This window comes from Rhizophagus irregularis, chromosome 21, assembly GCF_026210795.1.
Source record: "Rhizophagus irregularis chromosome 21, complete sequence".
In the NCBI taxonomy this organism is placed as follows: domain Eukaryota; kingdom Fungi; phylum Glomeromycota; class Glomeromycetes; order Glomerales; family Glomeraceae; genus Rhizophagus; species Rhizophagus irregularis.
This window is the reverse complement of record NC_089449.1, coordinates 3425874-3448274: the sequence shown is the minus strand read 5'-3', so window position 1 is coordinate 3448274 and position 22401 is coordinate 3425874. Positions and strand designations below refer to the sequence as shown.

At 26.2% G+C, this 22401-nt stretch overlaps 2 protein-coding genes across 2 annotated transcripts; both read left to right on the top strand.

The window, feature by feature from the left end:
* Positions 1-8022: 8022 nt before the first annotated feature.
* On the top strand, positions 8023-8389 carry OCT59_014141 (uncharacterized protein; the record flags this gene model as incomplete). The annotated part of the gene is made up of 3 exons (XM_066141978.1): positions 8023-8050; positions 8110-8151; positions 8226-8389. 3 exons carry the CDS (start codon positions 8023-8025, stop codon positions 8387-8389), a joined length of 234 nt encoding a protein of 77 aa, XP_066002051.1.
* A 1232-nt stretch (positions 8390-9621) lies between these two features.
* OCT59_014140 (uncharacterized protein) lies at positions 9622-10826 on the top strand. The gene is made up of 4 exons (XM_066141977.1): positions 9622-9821; positions 9892-10276; positions 10384-10594; positions 10666-10826. Exons 1-4 carry the CDS (start codon positions 9671-9673, stop codon positions 10753-10755), a joined length of 837 nt encoding a protein of 278 aa, XP_066002050.1. The 5' UTR covers positions 9622-9670; the 3' UTR covers positions 10756-10826.
* The last annotated feature ends 11575 nt before the right edge of the window (positions 10827-22401 follow it).

Genomic DNA, 22401 nt, shown 5'->3' with positions numbered 1-22401 from the left:
ACAATCGCTTCACGATATGTTAAATTATAAGTAACTAGACGTGTTTTGTCGTCTTGAAAGATTCGTTCAATATTTTCTTTTTTAACATCTGGATATCTGGATAATGTGAAAGATAATAATAAATAATGAATGAGATAGTATTTGCAGTACATTGAAGGAAAGAATAAATGTTAGATTAATTTTTAACTCTAAAAAATTTTATTAAAATTGACAAAAGTATTAAGAAATTTACTCACAATATCAGTTCCATCAATTATTCCATTGAAAATAATACCGCAAATTTCGGAATCAGTCATAGGTCTCATAACTTCTTTATCATTAATTTTAATACCACAAAGTGTCAAAAGGTCGTTTGTTAAAGTTTATCTAATGGAGTATTTTATCTACGTACATCTTTTGATAATTACATCAATTCTTTGATCTATGAATTTGATGTTTTGAATAAGATTAACTTAAAATATAGAAAATAATGTCTTAAAAAAAGGAGATACTAACGAATTGCTTAAACAAATTTTACTGTCTCATCAACTAATGCAGATATCATTTGTGAATTGATTAAACTATGTAGAAATATCCATGAATTTCATTAAAAAGTTTATTTATCATTCGTTGACAAATTTTGATAAAATAGCTTGCGTCGATTATTTATAATCTTGATTTAATAATATTCCCTTTCCCATTATCTCTAATTCATGAAGTTCTCTAGTCTCTACCATTTTTATCAGAAAATTTTCTAATATATGGATTTTTTGATGAGGCTAATAAAAGCTTTTCAATATATTCTATTCAATAAATCTTTTTATTATAAAAGTTATTTATTTATCCGGTATCACGTGATTTTTATAATTTTAAGTCGTGTCTTTTTCAAATTACGTGATTCCGGATAAATTACTTATTCGGCGCTTTAAGTTCATAATATAATATCCACGCAAAATATCATTTCTTTTCTTTGCAGCTTTTTCTAGCTTTAAAATTATTAACGCAGAGTAATTGTTAAAATATAGAATAAATAAACTATTTTAATTTAACTTTTTTCGTGTAATAATTTAAAAATATTTCAAAGATCTCCATATGGGTGTAATTGAAACAAAAATTTCACATTTTAATGTCATCTTAGCAACAATTTAATCTACAGTAAATATATATCCTCATAGAGTTATTAAAATTTTTTTCTCCCCGTACTTTTTCTCCTAAATCTTTTAATATCATTCTCCAAGTAAATAATAGTTTATAACTTTATATAACATGAGATTCAAATCTGTACTTTGCACTTTGTTTTTTTTTTTGTTTTTTTGCTTATATAAATAATCTTTTACAGAAAAACCTTGATCCTCAATAAAAGTCTTTGCCATAATGTTAAAGAATATGTTAAATATAAAAAACTAATGAAATGATCTATAGATCTGGATGTTACACAAGATTCAGATTATGGATCGTGATTCAAATTCAAAACAACTTTTATATCTAAGGCACACTTTTAAACATTTCTTAATTAACTAACACTTTCCCTACTTCTTTACTTTAAAGTCCAGTATTTCCTACAGAAAAAAAATAATAGAAGAGAAATGTTAATACGTTCTATAATAAATAAAATAAAATTCTTTACCCCAAGACCAGTTTCGTCCTAACAGGTATTCCTACAGAAAAAAAAAAGAAACGCTAAGTTAATAATATTTCGGTTTGATAAATATATCTTAGTAGTAGTTCGAGTTCGAGAAATGAGGAAAAAAATGACTAATTTTAATAAAAGTTTAATGTTTAGCAAAAATTCAAACTTTAATTTGATATGTATTAATTAACAAACGACCAAAAAAAAATCAGCCAAATTTTAGTCTTGATATCTCTATGAAAACTATTAATACATAAAGTTTTCAATTATACTAAATTAACGCTTAAAAAAAAAAGCCACAATGAAAATATATTGTGTCTAACAATTTTTGTTAAAGATGTTACGTCAATTTTTAGCACAGTCATGTGAAATTGGGTCCGGATCATCAGACCACACGGTCCAGTGACTCGCTTAAAATTACTTGGGTCCGATTGATTGATTATAAAGCTTGCTGTTTCGCTTTATAATGAGTTATTATAAAAATTTTTTTTTTACTATTAAATATTTAATGAGATAATGGTTTTAGTAGATGATAGAGTATATATAAATTTCTAAGAACCTTTTGTTTCAATAAATTAAAATGCAATTAATTTTTGTTACAAGTTTTTAAACATTTTATTGTACAAAAAATGTTTATTTAAATCTACAATTAATAAAAAAAATAAAATGTAGATCGGTCATGTAGAATTAGTTTGGTCCGATTGATCAAAATCACAGGACTCAGCAAAGTTAACTCAGTCCGATGGTAGCGAAGTCTGATCAAGGTTTAAATTCGGTCTGCATCAAAATTCATATGACTGTGCTAAAAAATTGACATGACTGGACTCAGAAAGATCATCGGACCAGACTCAGTAAAGATATACTCATCTTAGGGCGTAAAATGGCGTTAAAATTAGTGAACGAAAATAATTTAAAGATGATTTTCAAAAAAAGTATTAGGTTTTGACAATCTGCGAGAAGTCGCCATACCACCATACCCATATGGAAAGCCGCTATGGTCAAAAGTGCGTAGCAAAACATAGCGTGTATACGCTATGTTTTGTAGCGCGTATACATTATATTTCACGGCGGATTACCCCTGTTCTGTCTGTTTCAGGGGTAACCTGTTGCAAAAAATAGCGTTTAATTACTTTAATACGCTATATTTCATAGCGTTATATACGTTATATGTTATGACGGGTACCAGTTATAAGAAACGGCGGGTACCTGTTATAAGGAACGGCGGGTACCCATTATAAGAAACGGCAGGTACCCGCTATAAGAAATGGCAGGTACCTGTTATAAGAAACGGCGGGTACCCGTTATAAGAACTGGCAGTCAGCATATTAACTTTTGATAAACATCAATAATGATAATTATTTATTTAATGAAATTTTATTTGACAAATATTAAAATTTAAGTCACACATTTACGATTTTAAAGAAAAAAATCACCATATTTATTTTTATTGAAGTGTACAAATAAAATTAACAATAACAATAAATAAAAAAGATAAGTAAATTACAATGATCAAGGAGAAAGATGCTAATAAAAAAATGAAATAACAGTGGAGTAATGGAAAGTAATAGAAGATGAAAGGGAGTAAAAAAGAGTAATGAGAAGTGATAGGAAGCAAAAAGGAGAAATAGGACATAATGAGAGATGAAAAGGAGTGATGGTAGACGAAGAGGAGTGATGGGAGACGAAAAGGAGCGATGGGAGATGAAAGGAAGTGATGGGAAGATGAAGAGAAGTAAAAATTTATTAAAATTGTAAATTTAATAAAAAATTTTCCAATAAATTTTTTATAAAAAAAAAGATCTCTAATGAAATTCTTTATTAAAAAAAATTTTCAAGCCAAAATTCTCGATACACTTATTAAAAAAAACTATTTTCAATAAAATTTTCTATTAAGATTTCTAAACAAAGTTCTCCATCAAAAAAATAAAAAAATTTTTCAGCAAACAATTCTCTAATGAATTCTCAATCAAAAAAAATATCCCGATTAAAGAAAAATTCAAAGATTCTTACCACCTATTAAAAAAAATTCTCAAAAGAATTTCTATACCAAAAAAAAAACTCCTCTCCTATTAAAAAAAAAAATCTTTACCGAAATTCTCTATCAAAAAAAATCTCCCTGTTAAAAAAATTTACACTAACGAAATTATCTATCAAAAAAAAATTCTATGATGAAATTTCTATCAAAAAAAAAATATTCTCAGCGAAATCTATTTAAGAAAATTCTTTAATGAAATTCTCTATCAAAAACAATCCCCCTATTAAAAAAAAATTCTCTAATAAAATTCTCCGTCAAAAAATACTTTCACCTATTAAAAAAATTCCCAAAAGAAATTCTTTATTAAGGAAAACTCCTTCAATTAAAAAAAAATTCGTAACAAAATTCTCTATCAAAAAAAATTTCACTTGTTAAAAAATTTTCTAACGAAATTATCTATCAAAAAAAAAATCTTCTCTATTAAAAAAAATTCTTCAAATAATTTTCTACAAAAAAAAAAAATCTCAAGTAATTCTCTATCAAAAAAATCTCTCCTGTTAAAAAAAATTGCTCCAACAAATTAAGTATACGTCAAAAAAAAAAAATCTTATTAAAAAAAATTCTCCAATGAAATTTCTATCAAATAAAAATTTTTAACGAAATTATCCATCAAAAAAAAAACTCAGAAATGTCCCTATCAATGAAAAAAATTTTCTAACGAAATTTTTTATCAAAAAAAATCTTCTTATTAAAAAAATTCCCAATGAAATTCTATCAAACAAAGCCTTTGCCTATATTAAAAATAAAAATTCTCTACAAAATTTGTTTATAAAAAAAAGCCAAGAAAAAAAAAAATTTTTTTAAAAAAAAAATTAAATGGCGGGTACCCGATATGTGAAATAGCGTTTACCCGCTATGTGAAGTGGCGGGTACCCGATATGTGAAGCGGCGGGTACCTGATATGTGAAGCGGCGGGTATTCAATCCCTTGAAAATTTTAAAATTTGGTCCAAAATAAATTAATAAACCGTTATAATATAAAGCGTATACACGTTAAATTATGTAGCGTATATGTTGTGCGTCAGGTGTCGATTTGCGTCAGATGACAGCTGACGCACAACATATACACGCTGTTTTTTATGGCGGGTTACCCCTGAAATTGACAGGTTAATCCAACAGAACAGGGGTAACCCGCCGTAAAAGATAACGTGTATACGCTATGTTTTGTAGCGTGTACACGCTATGTTTTGCTACGCACTTTTGACCACTACCGCTTGCCATATACCCATGACTGATTTCTGCTGAAAGGCCTTAAAATTGAAAGAAATGATGTTGATAATTTAGATAGTTAAACTATTTGGTTAAAATCATATGAGATTTTTAGCTTTTGCAAAATTTCTGACTCCTAATAACATTATTAAATACAAATTATCAATAGTACAAGATTGTGATTGCCAAGGATCACATGTCAATAGCGACCTGAAATCTTAACGTTTAACCATTTTTTGTGGCATCTAACCTAAACCTACCCTAACCCTAATGCAACTTCCATGGAATTCCAATACAAAATAATTATTGTAACTTTTAAGTTGAATAATAAATTTAATTCATAAAACACACTTAAAAATAAATTTACTAATTTTGAAGTTACGTAAGTTAGTAGGTTATAGCCAAAGTATAAAAATCGTGACATAATCAAATATGATTATTACTAATTGAGTTAAAAAATTTCCAGCTCATCTTACTTTACGTGCACATGATTTGACGGCTTGTATCGTGTGATGCAACATACAGTATTATAGCCGCTATTAATTGTAATATTATATTGTTTACTAACAAATTTCAACTGATTATACAGATAAAATACATTACTCTTAAAATTTCATTGTGATATCATCGAAAAAGATTTTATTATAGCGGACTCATAATAGTAAATATATTAACGCAAATTGTTTATATATTGCATTACATTTTGTTTGATCTTATTATCAAGCTTCAACTAGTTATTCTACGATAAATTAATTTAACTCTCAAATGTTTTCCAAAATTTTTTGTCCAAACGAAATGCATCGTCATTCTATCATACGTAGGAGAAATCTGATTAACGTTCAATACGAAAAATCACATAACAAATCGGATATTTTATTAATTTTTATTTAATTGAGCGGTCATTAAGACGCTGACATTTGAAACGTTAAAGTTGATAAACCTATTAAAATCTAATGCACTAAAATCTAATTTAACTACAAATTCTTTATATTTTTTTTTATACAGAAATTAAGCAAAAAAATCAACGTTGTTGAAATATTTTTGATAATCACTAGATCTGAGTAATAAATATAAATCTATATTACTCATTTGATATAATATATTACTAACAAAAATTACTCATGCAAGTAATTATTCAATTATTCATGAATATACAGTATAATATAAATAATATAAATATGTCCCCAATACCTTAGTTTTAACGCACTCTTTTTTTTAGGCGTCTCTCTGGAGTTTGCTTTCTCTTCTCTTAGGTCTTCAATTAAATAATCTTGAACATGGTATCTTCACCCGATAGGACTTCTTTTCTTTAAGTCTTCTTTTTATTAGGTCTTCTCTTTGGTTCATTTTTTACATCTTCTATTAGGTATGTAGGTGGGAGTGTGGGTTGTGTCTCTTTCCCTTTTCCCATCATTTTTCGTTTCCCCTTTCCATTCCCCTTCGTTTTCCCCTTCCCCTTCGTTTCCCTTTCCCTTCGTTTTCTCCTTTTCCTTCGTTTTCCCCCTTTTCTTCATCCTTTCGTTTCCCTTCGTTTCACCTTTCCCCTTTCCTTCGTTTCCCTTCGTGTTTCCTTTCCCTTCCCCTTCGTTTTCCCTTCCCTTCGTTTTCCCTTTCCCTTCGTTTTCCCCTTTCCCTTCGTTTTCCCATCCCTTCGTTTCCCTTCGTTTCACCTTTCACCTTTCCATTCGTTTCTCCTTTTCCCTTCGTTTCCCATTCCCCTTCGTTTCCCTTTGTTTCACCTTTCCCCTTTCCCTTCGTTAAATTATTAAATTGTTAATTTAATTTTTATAATGCTTTATTAATCATATATTTCATTTACATCTTAGTAATTAATTGGAAATGATTATGAGAATTACTTAATATTTATTTTATTATACATTTATATACAGTATTCATCAAATTAAGAATATATGGATAAAAGTTATTAATAATTTGTTGAAATATGCTTCCATCAACATACAACATCATCTTTAAAGACATCGATTCTATTTTAAAGGAACGCTTAATTGTCACTTCAGTGAGCACAAATCAAATTAAACAGACGCTATTATACCCAGCAAACATTAATTACAATGGATATATCTAATATTTATTATACTTATTTAATACCATATATAACTGACAAAAATATCCGGATCTAATTTAATTTACTAAATTTAAAACATTGATTTAGACCAGGTCCCATCAATATTAGAAGAATTTAAATTTAAATTTGGTTTATAATTTGTTAAAAATATTAATATGTTGAGACGGTATTTTTATGAGGGTACGCTTGAAATAATATTTGTATATACTGTATAACCTTATTATTTTTTTTTGCCACCAAGTTATTAAATTCTTGAATTATATCCCTATAAAAAATATGTATACGGAAAGGATACGTTTTGTATACATTTTATGTACGTTTCTATAGATTCCGTATACAAATTCCGTATATTTAATAAGTAATTCATTTTTGAACATTTTTTTAAAAAACTAATGTATAAGAAATGTATACGGAAAAAATTAATCATGCGGAATGTATACGGAATTTTTAAACTTAATATTTTTAGAAGATAATTTTACAAAAATTCCGTATCATAACACGAGATCACATGATTGTTTATTGTTTTGTTATGATACGTTTTTTGTTTTTTTATATAAACCCTTACTTTGATGAGTTTGATCTTCCGATCTTCCTTTCAGTCTTTCCTTTCCTTTCTCTTTCTCTTGTCTTATTTTTGTTATTTTTTCTAAATTTTTCTTCTTTCTTCGTCACCCCTTTTAAAAATAATTTTTTTTTTCGTACCTCACTTTAAAAAATTTTTTTTTCGTCACTCTCCTTTGAAAAAAAATTTTTTTTCATCACTCCCTTAAAAAAAAATTTTTTCTTTTATTCCCACTCTTCTTTTTTTTTAAAAAAATTTCTTCTTTCTATTTCTATTTCCTCTTTATAAAAAAATTTTTATTTTTCTAACTTTGACGTCCTCCTTTAAAAAAAATTTTTTTTTAACTTTCCTAACTTCGTTATCTCTCTTTTTAAAAAAATATTTTTTTTGGTTTATTCTTTATTCCCCTTTCTTCTTTATTTATATTTAATTTCATAGGCCAGCAGATTTTTTTTGTGAGAATATTCAGTTTCTTTTTTTTTTTTTTGTAGATCAGTTTGGGAGTCCTTTTCTTTTTGTAGGATGATTCAGGATTTTTTTCTTTTTTTAGGTCAGTTCAAATTTTTTTGTTTTTTTGTAAGTTGGGTTCAGATTCTTTTCTTTTTGTAGGTTGTTTCAGTTTTGTTGCTTCAGAGTCTTCTTTTTTTGTAGGTCAGTTTTGGATTTATTTTGTTGTTTTGGTTTCTTTTTCATTAGACGCCTCATAATTCTTTTCTTTTATGTAGGTCAGACATTCTGGAGTTCTCTTTCTTTTTTTGTAGGAATGCTGACCTTTGGTGACTTGGACGATTGCAGATGGGGGGTTTTGTTTCCAATCTTTTTTTTTTGTTCTTTTAGGTTATTGACTACAAATGAACCTGATAATTTAGGTTGCAATAGGTGGTTTTAATAAAGAGGGAATTTTCATAATGTATTTGTACTTTGTTTATTTTTTATTTTTTATTTAATTTAATAAAGTGAAATTAGATTTATGTAAATACAATTATAGTAAACTGTAATACAAATAGTAAATTCAGTGACCAAATCGTATAAATTTCGTGATAAAATCAGTGATCAAATCATGTAAATTCCATATAAATCCCGTGCAAATTCCGTATCCAAACCATATTTTTGGTGATACGGAATTGTGCATTTTTCCGTATCCTATTATGATACGTTATTTCTAAGGAAAAAAAATCGTATAAAAACTTTATAAAAAACGTATACAATTTTTTTATAGGGTATATGACATAATGTATTTCGTGGTATTCACTTTAAAATTTACGAGCGATTTGGCTAATTTGACAATGATTTGATACCGCTTAGAAAGGTGATTAACAAATTAATCTTGGTACAAAACAATGTTTTTTTACAATTCGGCAACAAAATCTCGAATATCTAGTCAATTAATAAAATAAATATAATATATTTATACATATATTCATTTAACAGGTGTTTATACATATTCTTAATTTCTTATTATGTAAGTACTTTTTTCGGAAACATTTTGATTTTTGCTGTGTTACAAGCAGGCTTAACTGTTTGTTATCTCGTGATCGGTAGCCACACGCCATAGCAAAGCCCCCTTTCGTGACATTTTTTGATGGGTACTTTTAGAAATAATTTAGTAACGCAATCTAAATAATAAAGTGTTGATTGTTTATCGTATCGGGCTTGTGTTTTTTAACATGTGTAAAATACGTGGATGGTAAAAATGCTTATATGTCGCTTTTGATCAATTTTTCTTGGCAAAATTGATTGGCGTTATTCTATTCATCATATAACGTTCACGCATCTCTTAAATGTACTAATACATTTATTATATTTTTTAAAGAGGTAATTCTTTATACACGGGAATTTATTCTATTATATTTTTTATGGAACTTCTATTGATGATATGGTCATATTAACATAATCGCCTTGTACAATAAAATGAAAGTTTAAATCTTATTTAGATTAATATGATTAAAACCGTTGTATATTATCGAGTGTAACGATACATTTACGTGGCTTTTGAATATGTAATTCAGCAGACTCCTAAGCCGACTATGGTAATCCAATCACTCATTTTAAAAGCGTCATTCATGTATAATTCAGAATTTTAATTATGTATAAAAACAAATAAAATGTGGATTTCGGACCAACAAAATAATTGTGTATATTTAGATAAAATTATTATTATTAAATAACAATGAACTACATTATTCACTTTTTTCTCTTGGACCTCTTGGTCTTTTTCATTCCTGGAACCTTTGCTTACTGCTACAATAATACCGGCAGCTGCACATGCATTACAAATGATACCATCGGTGGTTTCAAATGCGGATCTGAATTGAATAGCGGTAAATAACTCATGTTTCGTTTATTTTTCGTCGCCTCTTACAGTATTTCTAACGTACTTGTAAAGTACAGGTTGCTCTGATCTTTCTTCTATTTTTCGATGCAATCCTGGTGATACCAAAATTTGTCGATATGGTACTTGTACGTTGGGCTGTTGTGCGACCGGTGATGGAAATAGCTATTGTTGCAAAGATTATGCATGCACCGGCTGTAAAAAAATATCGAAATTATCACATCTACTACAGTCACAATCGCCACAACCACCACAACCATCGCAACCGCATCCTCTTACTACAAATTGTAGTCGTCCTTCATTAAATTCTTGTAACTTTTATACGGACTGCTTGGAGAAGAAATTTAATTGTGGAATCAATGGATATCCAATTAGATATGGATCTATGAATTGCGAAAAATTTGCGAATGCCATAAACCGGTTCAGCAACGATGGAAAGAAATGGTGAATATGAATGGCACATAAAATGTATTTTATGTGAGAGAACAAGGACTCTTTTTTTTCAATAATTACTAATTTTTATTATACTCCTTTTTTTAATTATTAATAAGGGTAACGAAAACAATGCTTTGTCTTCAGAATGCATTAGTCCCAGTCTATAACAATAATACGATTACTTGCGCAGAAATAAAAAGCGCGGCATTTAGCTCTCATTCAAAATGTTACATTGATTCTGGTTTGTGTTCTATTCCAGCAGATTGGTTGAAAATATTTCAAATTATCGATATAAGAGATATTGTTGAAAGTTGGGAAGTTATTATGGTGAGTATAAAATCGTTGCAGATAAATATTGTGCACATAATCATACTGATGAGACTTAATGCATCATGTAGCAAGTAGTGCAGACGGCGGAAGGTTGTGCCGCTTTCTACGTGTGGTTAATTGAGTCGTTTTGTAAAGAACATCATTATTGTAAAGAATAATGAATTAATTTTTTTTTTTGTGTTGCAAATAAAGTTTTCAAATAAAGTTTTTGCCTGTGGTGTAGAAAAAAATTATATGCTGCGAAAGTGAGTGCAAGTGATTTTGTGGCTCATGTATGCAATTATGTGAGATCATATAGCAGAAAAAGTATGTAATAATTAGTGGCTAAATTATTCGTATATCATAATATTTAATCTTTTCTTAAAGGATACGAAAATGATTCATGATTTTGTCGTGTACTATGTTTCTCCTTTTAGTCAATTAGTCATGACTTAAAACATAAAATATTTGAAGAACCCTCAATGCAAATAATATGTGTTTTGCTTTTCCATAAAAAATAAAAAATACTATTTTATTTTATTTATTGAAAGATGCCGCTAATAGATTACATAATATAGAATGAAAGTGAAATAGAAACAATTAAACGTTATAAACAGTTTTTGTAATCTCCCAAAAATGAAGGCCGATTCTTCGTGTAGGTAAAATTAATATACTATATATAGGGTAAGAGAACACTATTATAATATAGTGCCTTTTTAGCATAAAATATGTAATTTACAATTTGTGTGTGCAACTAAAAGACTTAATGAGTGAATAATCACGACTCACGAGATGTACGATTGGTATTTTCGTTAATTACCAAATCCTTGATAATACACTGATAAAGTAATTTAGTAAGAAAATTGATTCTTTTGTAGAGATAACGCAAAATTGGTTAACAATAAGTTATTATACAGTATTATATTTGTTTTCTCATTTATACTAAATCAAAGATGCAGATCGTATATCTTCAATGAAGATTATACATGACATGACTGACATGTGAATAAAAAAACTTTATAATTCCATATTATAACCATAATGAATTTAAGGTATTTAACCTATATATTAGGGAGTGACCTGCTACTTTTTCTGTCAAACAATTGAAACCTGAAAAATTTGATAAATGTTTTTGAGAAATTATTGATGAGATCTTTGAAGAATAAATAACTAATTACTTGACTCCAAATTATTAGATTACCGTCGATTAAGAAATCTGTTAGGCGGGAAAAAGCTAAGGTTGTATTTATGTGATTAAGGTTTAATATCAAATATTGACCAAATCACAGATTATATTAAATCAATCTTTGTAACAGAAAAATTAGAAAAATTTTCAATAAAGCACAGAACATCCCATAATGAGATGAAATTATTTTTAAGTATGTTATTTTTATCTTTTTAAGTTACTAAAAATGATATTTTTAACCAAAAATAGAAATTACTTTAAAACCATAGATTAATTTTTGTGGGTCATGATTTTTCCGTATTATGTAATTTTTATACTTTTTATCTATATGAAAGCTTTTCGACAAATATTATGTTACAAACCAAGTTAATAAATGGATTATTTTTTAACTAAAAATGTTCTGTAATCCAAATTTCTTGGTTAGTTCTTTGCTGAATTCTGTGATTGATTGTCTATTTTACACAATAATGTACAAGTGAAATGACTACTATAATAGTTAAATAATTGAATATTTATTTATTATTTAAATTGATACTTTTTTTCTCTAGAAAAATAACATTATTATTAAATAGTAATAAATAATTTTTATTTAATAATATAGTCATTAGTTTTAGCTAAAAGTTCAAAGGAAAGTAATTATGAATAATTTCATAACTAAAAGTATTGATTCTAATATAATCAAATATCTAAATTAAAAAAAAACCATTAACCCTTCTTTTAGTAAACACATACAAAATAACTGAATAACCTTAAAATATTAAAAATTATAAATTATCATTTTAAATACTGTCTTAGATTAATTGAAAAAATAAGTATTAATAGATCTTAATGAGTAACTGCTATAAAATAATTTGACTAATAATAATATTAGTTAAACATATTAATTACCAATGTTATACTGGGAAGTAATATATATGGAGAATCAATATAGAGATATTTCGAAACTCCAATATCATTTGATACTTTCTATAACAAAATAAATTCTAATTATAATAAATAAATAAAGAAATTATCTCAGGATAGATTCAAAAGAATGTATTAAAGATTTTTACATGTCTGATGATTATAAATATAATGTTTTAGTTTTATCTTAAATTCTATTAGGAGATTTGTATTAGATAACCTTTATAGAATTTAAACCACTACCCAAGACTTATAAAAAAGTATTTCATAACATAAAAATGGAAATATCTAAATCTATTATTGTAAGAATTATTCTGAAAACATAGTTATAAAATAATAATATAATGTTATAAGCAAGGTTTAAATTTTGATTCACTCACATATATCAGGCTCATGATGCAACTTAATTATATAATTTTAATTGTTTGATAAAATATATTGGAACATTCAACTTTGATAACTTATTGCAGGATAATTTTAAAGATGATTTACAACGTATTTAACAGCTGTAATACATACCATTATTTCAAATTACATTGAAATATTGAGTTTAAAATCAGTTGAATTACTAAATATTTATTAAAAAATTACACATTAAATGAATTATATGCTAGGATTTCATAACAATATTTAATAGTATTGTTAATTATTATACGAAATTTATTTCTAAATGGAATTGATATCTGATATATTATATAATTACATAATTACAGCAGTACTAAAGTAAAAGGAGATTTTTTTTAAAAGTAAAAAATAAAATCATGTTAAATACATATAGTAAAAAATGTTCTCTTACAGAAATAACAATCCTTTATTAACCAGTAACCTTATATATTATATTATATCCTATTAATATATCTTTATTAAAAGTAGAATTAAAGATAGGCTTATTTTTATCTTGTAACAAAGGTTGTTTATTTAATTTTTTTGACCTCAGAATACTATGAGTTAAAGATAAATGAGCTATTCATTACAAAATATTGAAGTGACAATAAATGGCCAGAATTTTACAGAGGAAGTTCGTAATACTGCCAAGTAAATAATAATGTACAAAATTGTTCAACTAATATTAGAAGAAGTGCTTGGTTGGGTAAATATTGTTAGCTTTGTGAGAAAAAAAAATGCACTGGCATATTCTTGACCACTTGAAAACTGTTATGCTTGAATTAGAGCTACAAAAATTTGTTTTTAAAAATGCATATAAAATTTTATATTATTAACATTATACATTAATTTTTTTTACATTACTCTCAACAAAAAAAAACTTTTCCATTTTTTAGAATAACTTCATATTGGATGGTGGGATGCTAATTACTCCAATTATTATGAATTATCCGTGATTATTGGACATACAGTAGAATAATTTTCATTTCAGATAGATAAAAAAAATTGATATATAAGTATAGTATAAAATTTTTATTAAGAAACAAAAAAACAGAGTCAAAAAAAAATATAGGAAAAAAGTTTACAATAAATGGTAATAAAATTTTATATCCAAAAAGTTTTATTCATTCACAATATTTTTTTGTTATATTTTTCCTTTATTCATCAGTAATTAAATAAAAAAGTTCATTTTAAAAATAATTTTATGAATATATTTTGTAATTTTAAACATTGAAACAACTAAATCAACATTTGCTAATTTATGACATCAAAATATTAATATTGTTCATATGATTGTAATCTATCTACAAATGATACAATATAATTGATGACTTAGAAAAATTTAATAGAAGAAATATTGTAAAACTCTTTATTATTGAAATAAATTAAAATTAAAGTCATTATTAAGGTATAGTAATATATTTATGCTTTTTAGCATAAAGAAAAAAGATCAGACAATAGAAAATAAGGAGTACTACCTATAATATCATTGATATCTGGTTTGTTACCTCTTCCTAAGCTATCCTTTAATTTTAACACTCCTTCCAGGAATGGTAGCATTTAACCCAAAATTTACAAACCCAAATTCTAAGTCACATGCCCATCCCATCCATATTGCCTTATCTTTTTAATTCAATTTTTCTTCTAAATTATTAAAGAATGATACTTATTCTTCTACTATTGAAGTTGCTGCTAACTTTGCTGCTGCTGTTGTGAAATGTACCCATACCAAGTCTTGAAATTCATTCCCCTTGAGTCTTCTAATAGGCATTAAAAAGGGTTTCTAATCCCAAAGACTTCAAAAGATAATGAGTTCTTACTGTGGTAATTTAATAATAAGTGGACAATTTCTAAGTATACCCCATTTGATGTAAACTGAACACTTCTGAGAATATGAACCTGAAAGTATGAACTTTGCACATAATACTCACTTTTCAAAAATTTCTTGATAACTGCTTTGAAGTTCTCCTTAATTATTCTCAATATAACCATTGTTTAATTGTAAAGATATTTAATATAAAAGCTTGTTGAAATGTAAACCAATTAGATTTGTTTTTTCCTATTCTATTGTTTTAATTTTGCTTGTTGTTCTAGACCAGCTCTTAGCAAGTCTTCTTTTGTAATATATAAAAAGCTGGAACCGGTTATTCTTTTTTCAGCTAATATTGAATAATCCGATTCAATCAAATGTAACACTTGTAAATCTTGTTATGTCCACATTTCTTCTGTAAAAAGAACTGAAGCCTGATATCAACATTTTATTATCTATTTTAATTAATTCAGTTAAAAATAATTCATGGTTTTAGCAATAGTTTTTGTTGCCCATAGTTTTGCCAAATCATACTATATTCAACTCAGCTAGGTATATAGACTATATTGTAAAAGGAATTATATGTTGATTATTCATGATGAGTTACAATTTTATGTTTTTTACAATTATAATGTTTAGTATTTAAATTTGAATATTTATCAATAAAAAATAATTTAATAAAATTTTCAAATTAACAATTATTAAATTTTCCAGATAAACATTTCTTTTTTCATCTTTGTTTTAAAAACAAAGTTTTATAATATTTTGATCGCCCAGTTTTTATCAAGAGCTTCTCTAATTGGGTTTAAGTAAGTCAAGTAACTATCTCCAGCAAATGATATCTCTGTACCAGGGATATAGCTCCACTTTCTGATTCTACTAGAAAAAAATATTTTGGGTCTGGACATTAGTTATGATAATTTTATCTTCCAATTTTATTACAATCTTATTTAATTTTTTTTGTTTACACACTAATATTGTGTCATCAAGCTCATTATTATATTGTTTTATAGCCGTTTCTAGAGCACTTTTTCTCAATATATAGCTCTACAGTTGGAAAGTATACCCTTGGCAACCATGACTTGAAGTATAGCTTTCCGGTCATCATTAGTTATGAAAATTTCAGAGCTTGTTTGGAGACATCTTTTCTTTTCTCTTTATAAGGAACCTGATTTGTCAGATTTTTCCTTAAAGTTCTTTTTCTCATAACTATTTCCAGACTTCTTATTAGAATTCATTTTATTTTTTATATTACCTTGATTTCAATTGGGTTATACTAGAATTAGATAGTAATATATTTCTTTACTCTAATCCCTTACTTAAACTCCTTATTTTTAATTTTTTTAATTTTGACCTCTTACTATAATTCCTTTCAGTTACTCTAATTTTGCTATATCATATAATTTTCTTTCTGCATTGTTATAAGATTTAGAGTTTTGCCTTAAATAAAATGTATAGGTATTACCATGCTGTATCCACTTTCAATATATGCAACATATTATAAAAAATGTGGTCATCTATTCCTTGGACAATAGATTTCTGCCATTATGCTGTGATGAAGAGAACATAAAATTGGAGAGTAAAAAGAGTAGAAATTGTTCATATATGCAAGAAACAAGCATTTATTATAAGTGGGTTATATTCCAAATAAGTAATAATGGAGGAAAGTCAAATTAGGAACACCTTTAATTTGTGAAGTTTAAATAAGTATTTTGTCTCCTTTGATTTTCTCATAACTTTAAATATATTGACCTTCATAGCAGTATAAACATTGGATTTAACAACTACTTCTAATTTATCTGGTTTCTTGAATCTCTCCTATTCAATAAAGTTGTGCTGATAGATTTCTTCTGCAATAAACTCTTCTCAATGTGTTATTCTTTTAGGTTAACTATAATCTTATCTTTAAGCTGTTAAAATGTATTTAATATATATACAATTGTCTGCATGACACTCTACTTTTCCTTTAAATGACAGAAAAAATTTTATAAAAAAAATCTTCATCAAGGGAAAGCAAAAAAAAACTTATAACTGAATTCTTTTTGTGGCAGAACTAACATCTGTAATTTTTAACAGAATTGGTAGAATAATTTGATTAAAGTATAATTAACTTGAAAGTTGATTCTTTTGTATAAATGCATTTATTTTTTTTAGATATGATCTTCATTTACTACTTATATTAAAGTCAGATCTAAGCACAAGTTTTGTTTTTGCAAAAAGGAGATTAATTATTCCATGATCTATTTATTAACAGAAAAGGCATTATAATCAATATCATGGTCCTTCAGTATATATATTTTTAACTTTGCAAATAAAGATCCAATGTGTTTAGCCTTTCATTTTCTAAATTTTCTAAATATTCATTTTTCCTCTTTAACTGTTCTATATTCTCTTCTAATTTCTTAATTTTGTTTTGTTGATCATTTTCGATATTCTTAACAACATTTATTCTATAAAAAATTCTTTGCATTCTAATCACAATTATGGTAATTTGAAATAATAATAAGAATATAAAATATTTTGGATATAAAATAAAAAATGATGTTCAATAATAAGGAATTGAATATTATAAAATAATTAATTCTAGTCTGATCATTAATGTAAAACAGCTCTGATGGGATGCCTTTTGGCAAATAGTACAAAACATATAATTTTTATCATTAATAACTTGATGTTCCAGCCATGGTCTTCCTATTTTCCATGCTAATGGCAGTAAAAATGTGTCAAACTATGTCTATTTAAAGTTTCTTTTAGATATAATTTTTACTTTTTATAGTTTTAGAATAATTTGATATACTGATACTAGTATTAATTGTATAAATAATTCTTTTTCCAATAAGTCTAAGTATTTGAATTATCAGATAAAAGTTGAAAAGTACTAATAGGATTTTTAAATCCTATACAATCCTAATTTTGATAATTTTTAAAGAATTATGGAAAAAAATTCAATAATAATTTCAGATTTCTCTTGTTAATATTTTTCCAGAATATTAATTCTTTAGAATTTTTGATCTTTTACTATGTGATCTATATAATACTTAAAGTTTCTATAACTATTAAATATTTTCATGTTAATGCTTGCAACTGTGGTGATAAAGCTGAAGCTTGTACTTAAAAACTAGTACCAAAGTCTTTAAGGATAATTTTTCCTGTTCACATATATACTTCTTAAGGAAATCAACAGTTAACAAATTGAAGGGAATGATTGCTTTTTCTTGTGACAATAAATAAGCCAATGGTGTCATTTGACTCATTATTCTTGTAAATTAATTCTGCATTACATTTTATTCATTATAATTGAAATCTTTGGAAATAAATTTTACAGTATCAGATGTATTACCAAATTATAATGGTAAATATAAAATTACAGCTAACATTGCTCTTAAAACTGTAATCACATCAATATCACAATAACCTTATTTTCTATAAAGGTTGTGATTTTTTGAAACTCTTTTTTAAGAATTATTTACAGCTTCCTCATATTTAATTTAGGTTAGAACCTGATAATTATTTAACTCCTATTGTAGATAAGTTATTAGAACTTTGGAAGGGCTGAAATGTACAAAAAGCCTATCAATGTCTGAAATGCCATTTACATAAAAGTTGTTTAGTCATGGACTTGTAGTAATGAAATGTTATAAGTTCACCATTCCCAATATATTAATCTTATTGATATACATAAAATTTAATATTTTGCATAGTTCTTGGATAAACATTTTATGATGTTGTACTTAAAATCTTATCAACTTTAATTTGTGATCAGCTATATATAAAGTATATTGCAATTATTTTCTCTATATTTTCATTATTATAAAAATCTCTAATGCATAGTGGTAAAAGATTTCAGATATTTGTCATTAAGACATGCCTTTTCTGCTCTCTTTCCTTGTTTAGAGTCACAAATGTTTTTAAGGCTCTTTGGATACAACCCAATTTTCAGTTGGAATGGCTGTTGCCTAAAAATCCTGTAATACACCATTCACAAGAAAAATAATAAAATTGTTTTTTGAAAAACTGAAAGAAAACAAAATGTTTTTTTTGAAAAAAGAACAAAATAACAATGTTTTTTTTTAAAAAAAAAATAATAAAATGATTTTAAAGAAAAAATAATAAATCCTTTTTTAAAAAATATTCTATTATTTCTATCTACCAACTATTTGTAATACTAAATTTATGCTACCAACTATAGGGTATATAATAAAATTGAGTATTAGGGATAGTGAAATTAATGAATCAAAGTATTATGAATATCTCTTCATATGGTATATGACTTTAAGATATAAAATAATAAAAATGAATTAATAAATTTGCTAATTAATAAATTTCAAAATATCAATATCAAAGATCTATTTCTTGATAAAATTTAATTAATGCCTTTTCATTAATCATATGAAATTAAGATTAAAAAAATGTTTTTAATAATTCCACATATACGTCCCTACTTCTGTTTACATTAAACGCGTCAAAGTTCCATTGAACGACAAGAGTAGGGTCGTCTTCTTTCATGTTGGAAATTGAGGTTACTAGGACAGATTTATTTATCTTTATGTCTCCTTTATGCCAAAACATATTACAGTAGCAACAGGTAGCTTCATAATGACCGCCTGAAACTCTTTTGCCTTGTATTGCATAAGTTCCTATATAAATAATTTTGGTTGGCATTTCTTGATTCTATTGATATAATATTCATCTTTTGAAAGCAAATTATGGTTTTAAACTACACAATGATTAGGAAAAACTGTCATTTTCTTGCCACAAGTTCATTTAAATGTACAGTAATGTTAGGATTGAGAGATTCATTAAAGTTATCCGCCATAATCTTTAGTGTATAGCCTGATGAAAGTGATTTTTTCTATATCAATGTTGTCTTTGTTAATATAGGAATCAAATGTAATGTCTTTGAGTTCCATGAAGGCGTTCTGGGATATATTATCTTTTCCTTTCTTATCTAAACGCATATGTTTTATATTTCTTTTTTCCTAATAGAATGTGAAGATTTGTGTTAAGTTTTAAAGGATTGAAAAAGAAAATTTTTTGAATTATTGAATTATAATAACCAAATTATCAAGAATATTTAATAATAATTATTTTGGAAAACTTTAAGTTTTTCATTTGATATTTGAGATCTCATGAATATTGTGAATATTAGGTGATAATCTGGTTCATTTTTTTTTAAAAAAAAAAAATTATAAAGATTTATATTTGAAATAGCAAAAAAGTAAGAGCATAGATTACCCGTATAAATATCTTTTTGTTTTTCTAAGCCTTACAAACAAGCCTTGTAAAATTTGCATAGCCCCACAAATTTAGGATACTTGTATCTCTATTTACGATAACAGCAAACCAATGACAACACCAACAACGCCGAAATTAACGCCACAGCAAACAGATTAATCCTGTTGAAGAAGCCGTTACAATAGATCAAGTTGATTCTGAAAAAACTTGAAATAATATATAGTGTTGTAATATTTATGAAATATAGTATGCACTACAACGAGATTAATGCGGGTTAGAAAACCCCTCGAAATGATCCAAAGGCAGTCTTTATAGAAGACGGGAGAATCCTTAAAAAATTATTGTTATTATAAAGTAGTTTAGGATAATAATAAAGTTTCATTATATAAATTGGGTGAACTTTATGAACCAGCGAGGAAAAGGTGTCTATAACAATGAAATCAGAGCATTTGCATTTTATAGACACTCAGCAGAGAAAAAAATGGAACATATATAACATATATTGATAAAAAAAAAGTAAGTAAATAATGCATAAATACAAAAAAAGGACTTTAAATTATCATATGAAGTAAGTCAATGATCAATTGACTATATTTATGGTTAAATTTATAATTTATTGTTTTTATACTTATTGATTCAATATACTAGGAACTAATAAAATGATATGTTATCAAATCTAACAGTCATGTGCGATACTTTTAAGCCATCTTTTGAGTATTATCATATTAAACATTGGTTTCATTGTTATTGTTTGTTTCATTGTTTCAATAACCGAACAACGTGCCATATTATGACACATTTAACGTTTATTGATTATTAAAAAAACTATTCATTTTTTTAGGAACGACCTTTTTGAACGAATGAACTTATAATAGAGAGTATTTTCTTTAGGATCTTTTCTTCTTTTCGGGACTCGTAGCCGGCTAAATTTTAAAAATTTTCCTTAAAGCAATTATTAATTCTCATATCACAAAGGTAGACAATTTAATATAATTTAATATTCATTTATTAAAAATTTCAAGCTTTTTTACTTTGTTAATAACATTTGTCATTCTGATCCATAGAAAATCGTCAAAATATATTGAAGAAAAATCAAAAAAAAAAGATGATAATATTCTTTATCATAGTAACACTCACTTTATATTATAGCTTAAATGATAAAATTTCAATAATTTATTTTATTGGGCATCCCTATAGGATCATGTTATTTAATTTCCGCTCAATATTGCTAACGCATTACGTCATTTACCAAATATCATTTACATTAGTTTAGCTTAATACTGTACAGCAATTTGAAAAACTGTTACTTAAACTATATTAGTATTATCTATTGAATACAAATGTACAATTATTGAAAATTGATCCGTTTCCTTTAAAAATATCCTGTAAAGTTTCAGTTTCATTTATTGTCAATTTGTTGGATTTGTTAGAAAATGGAATTCGGCTTTCTTGATTGATTTCAGCTAATTTTATTAATAGAAATCAATAAAATAAAATAAAATAAAACAAACTATTAATAAATTACCTTTAAAAATTTCGCGTGCACTAGTAAAAGTTGATTTAAGTTCAATTGGTGTTAATGCTTGCTTATCTGGCATTGAAAAATGTGGCAAAGGTTCTAAAACATCTAAAATTCCATATTGTATAATTAGTATATTGAAAATCAATTTAAAAATTAAAATTAAAACTCACCCGAGCCTTCCATTTGATCATTATCTATAAGAACGTTCATTAAGTTGTTTAAACTAACATTCTGCATTTTTTCTTTAGTTCTTTCATAGCTAGTAAATCCTGAATTTGATTTATGCCGGGTAATTGCCATAACTTCATTGTCACTAGTACCAAGTTCTTTCAATATTCCTACTAAACTTTTTCGGGCGCTATGGTTGCTGATCTTTCGATTGCCAATATCAATACCACATTCTATTACAATTTCATGTAAAAAATTTTTTAATCGCTTTTCACCAACATGAAACTTTTGAAACCAACGATTATAAATAATATAATCTATAAATAAATAAATAAGTTAACTAATAAATGTCATATTACTGAAAAAAATAGCATAAAATGATAAAGTACATTGAACTCACCATCTTCAGACACATATTCTCTTAAATAGAATTCTTTATCGGCATTACCTGGTCTTTTAGAAAAATATTTGTTATAAGTTTCCATTATCATTGGATGATATGGAATTCTTAATTTTTCATCATTTAATGAGCCATTAATACCCCTTTGATTTGTTTTACTTCGAGGAATATTTACATCAAAACCCTGACCATCAGCTCTAAACTTAAAATGAGAATA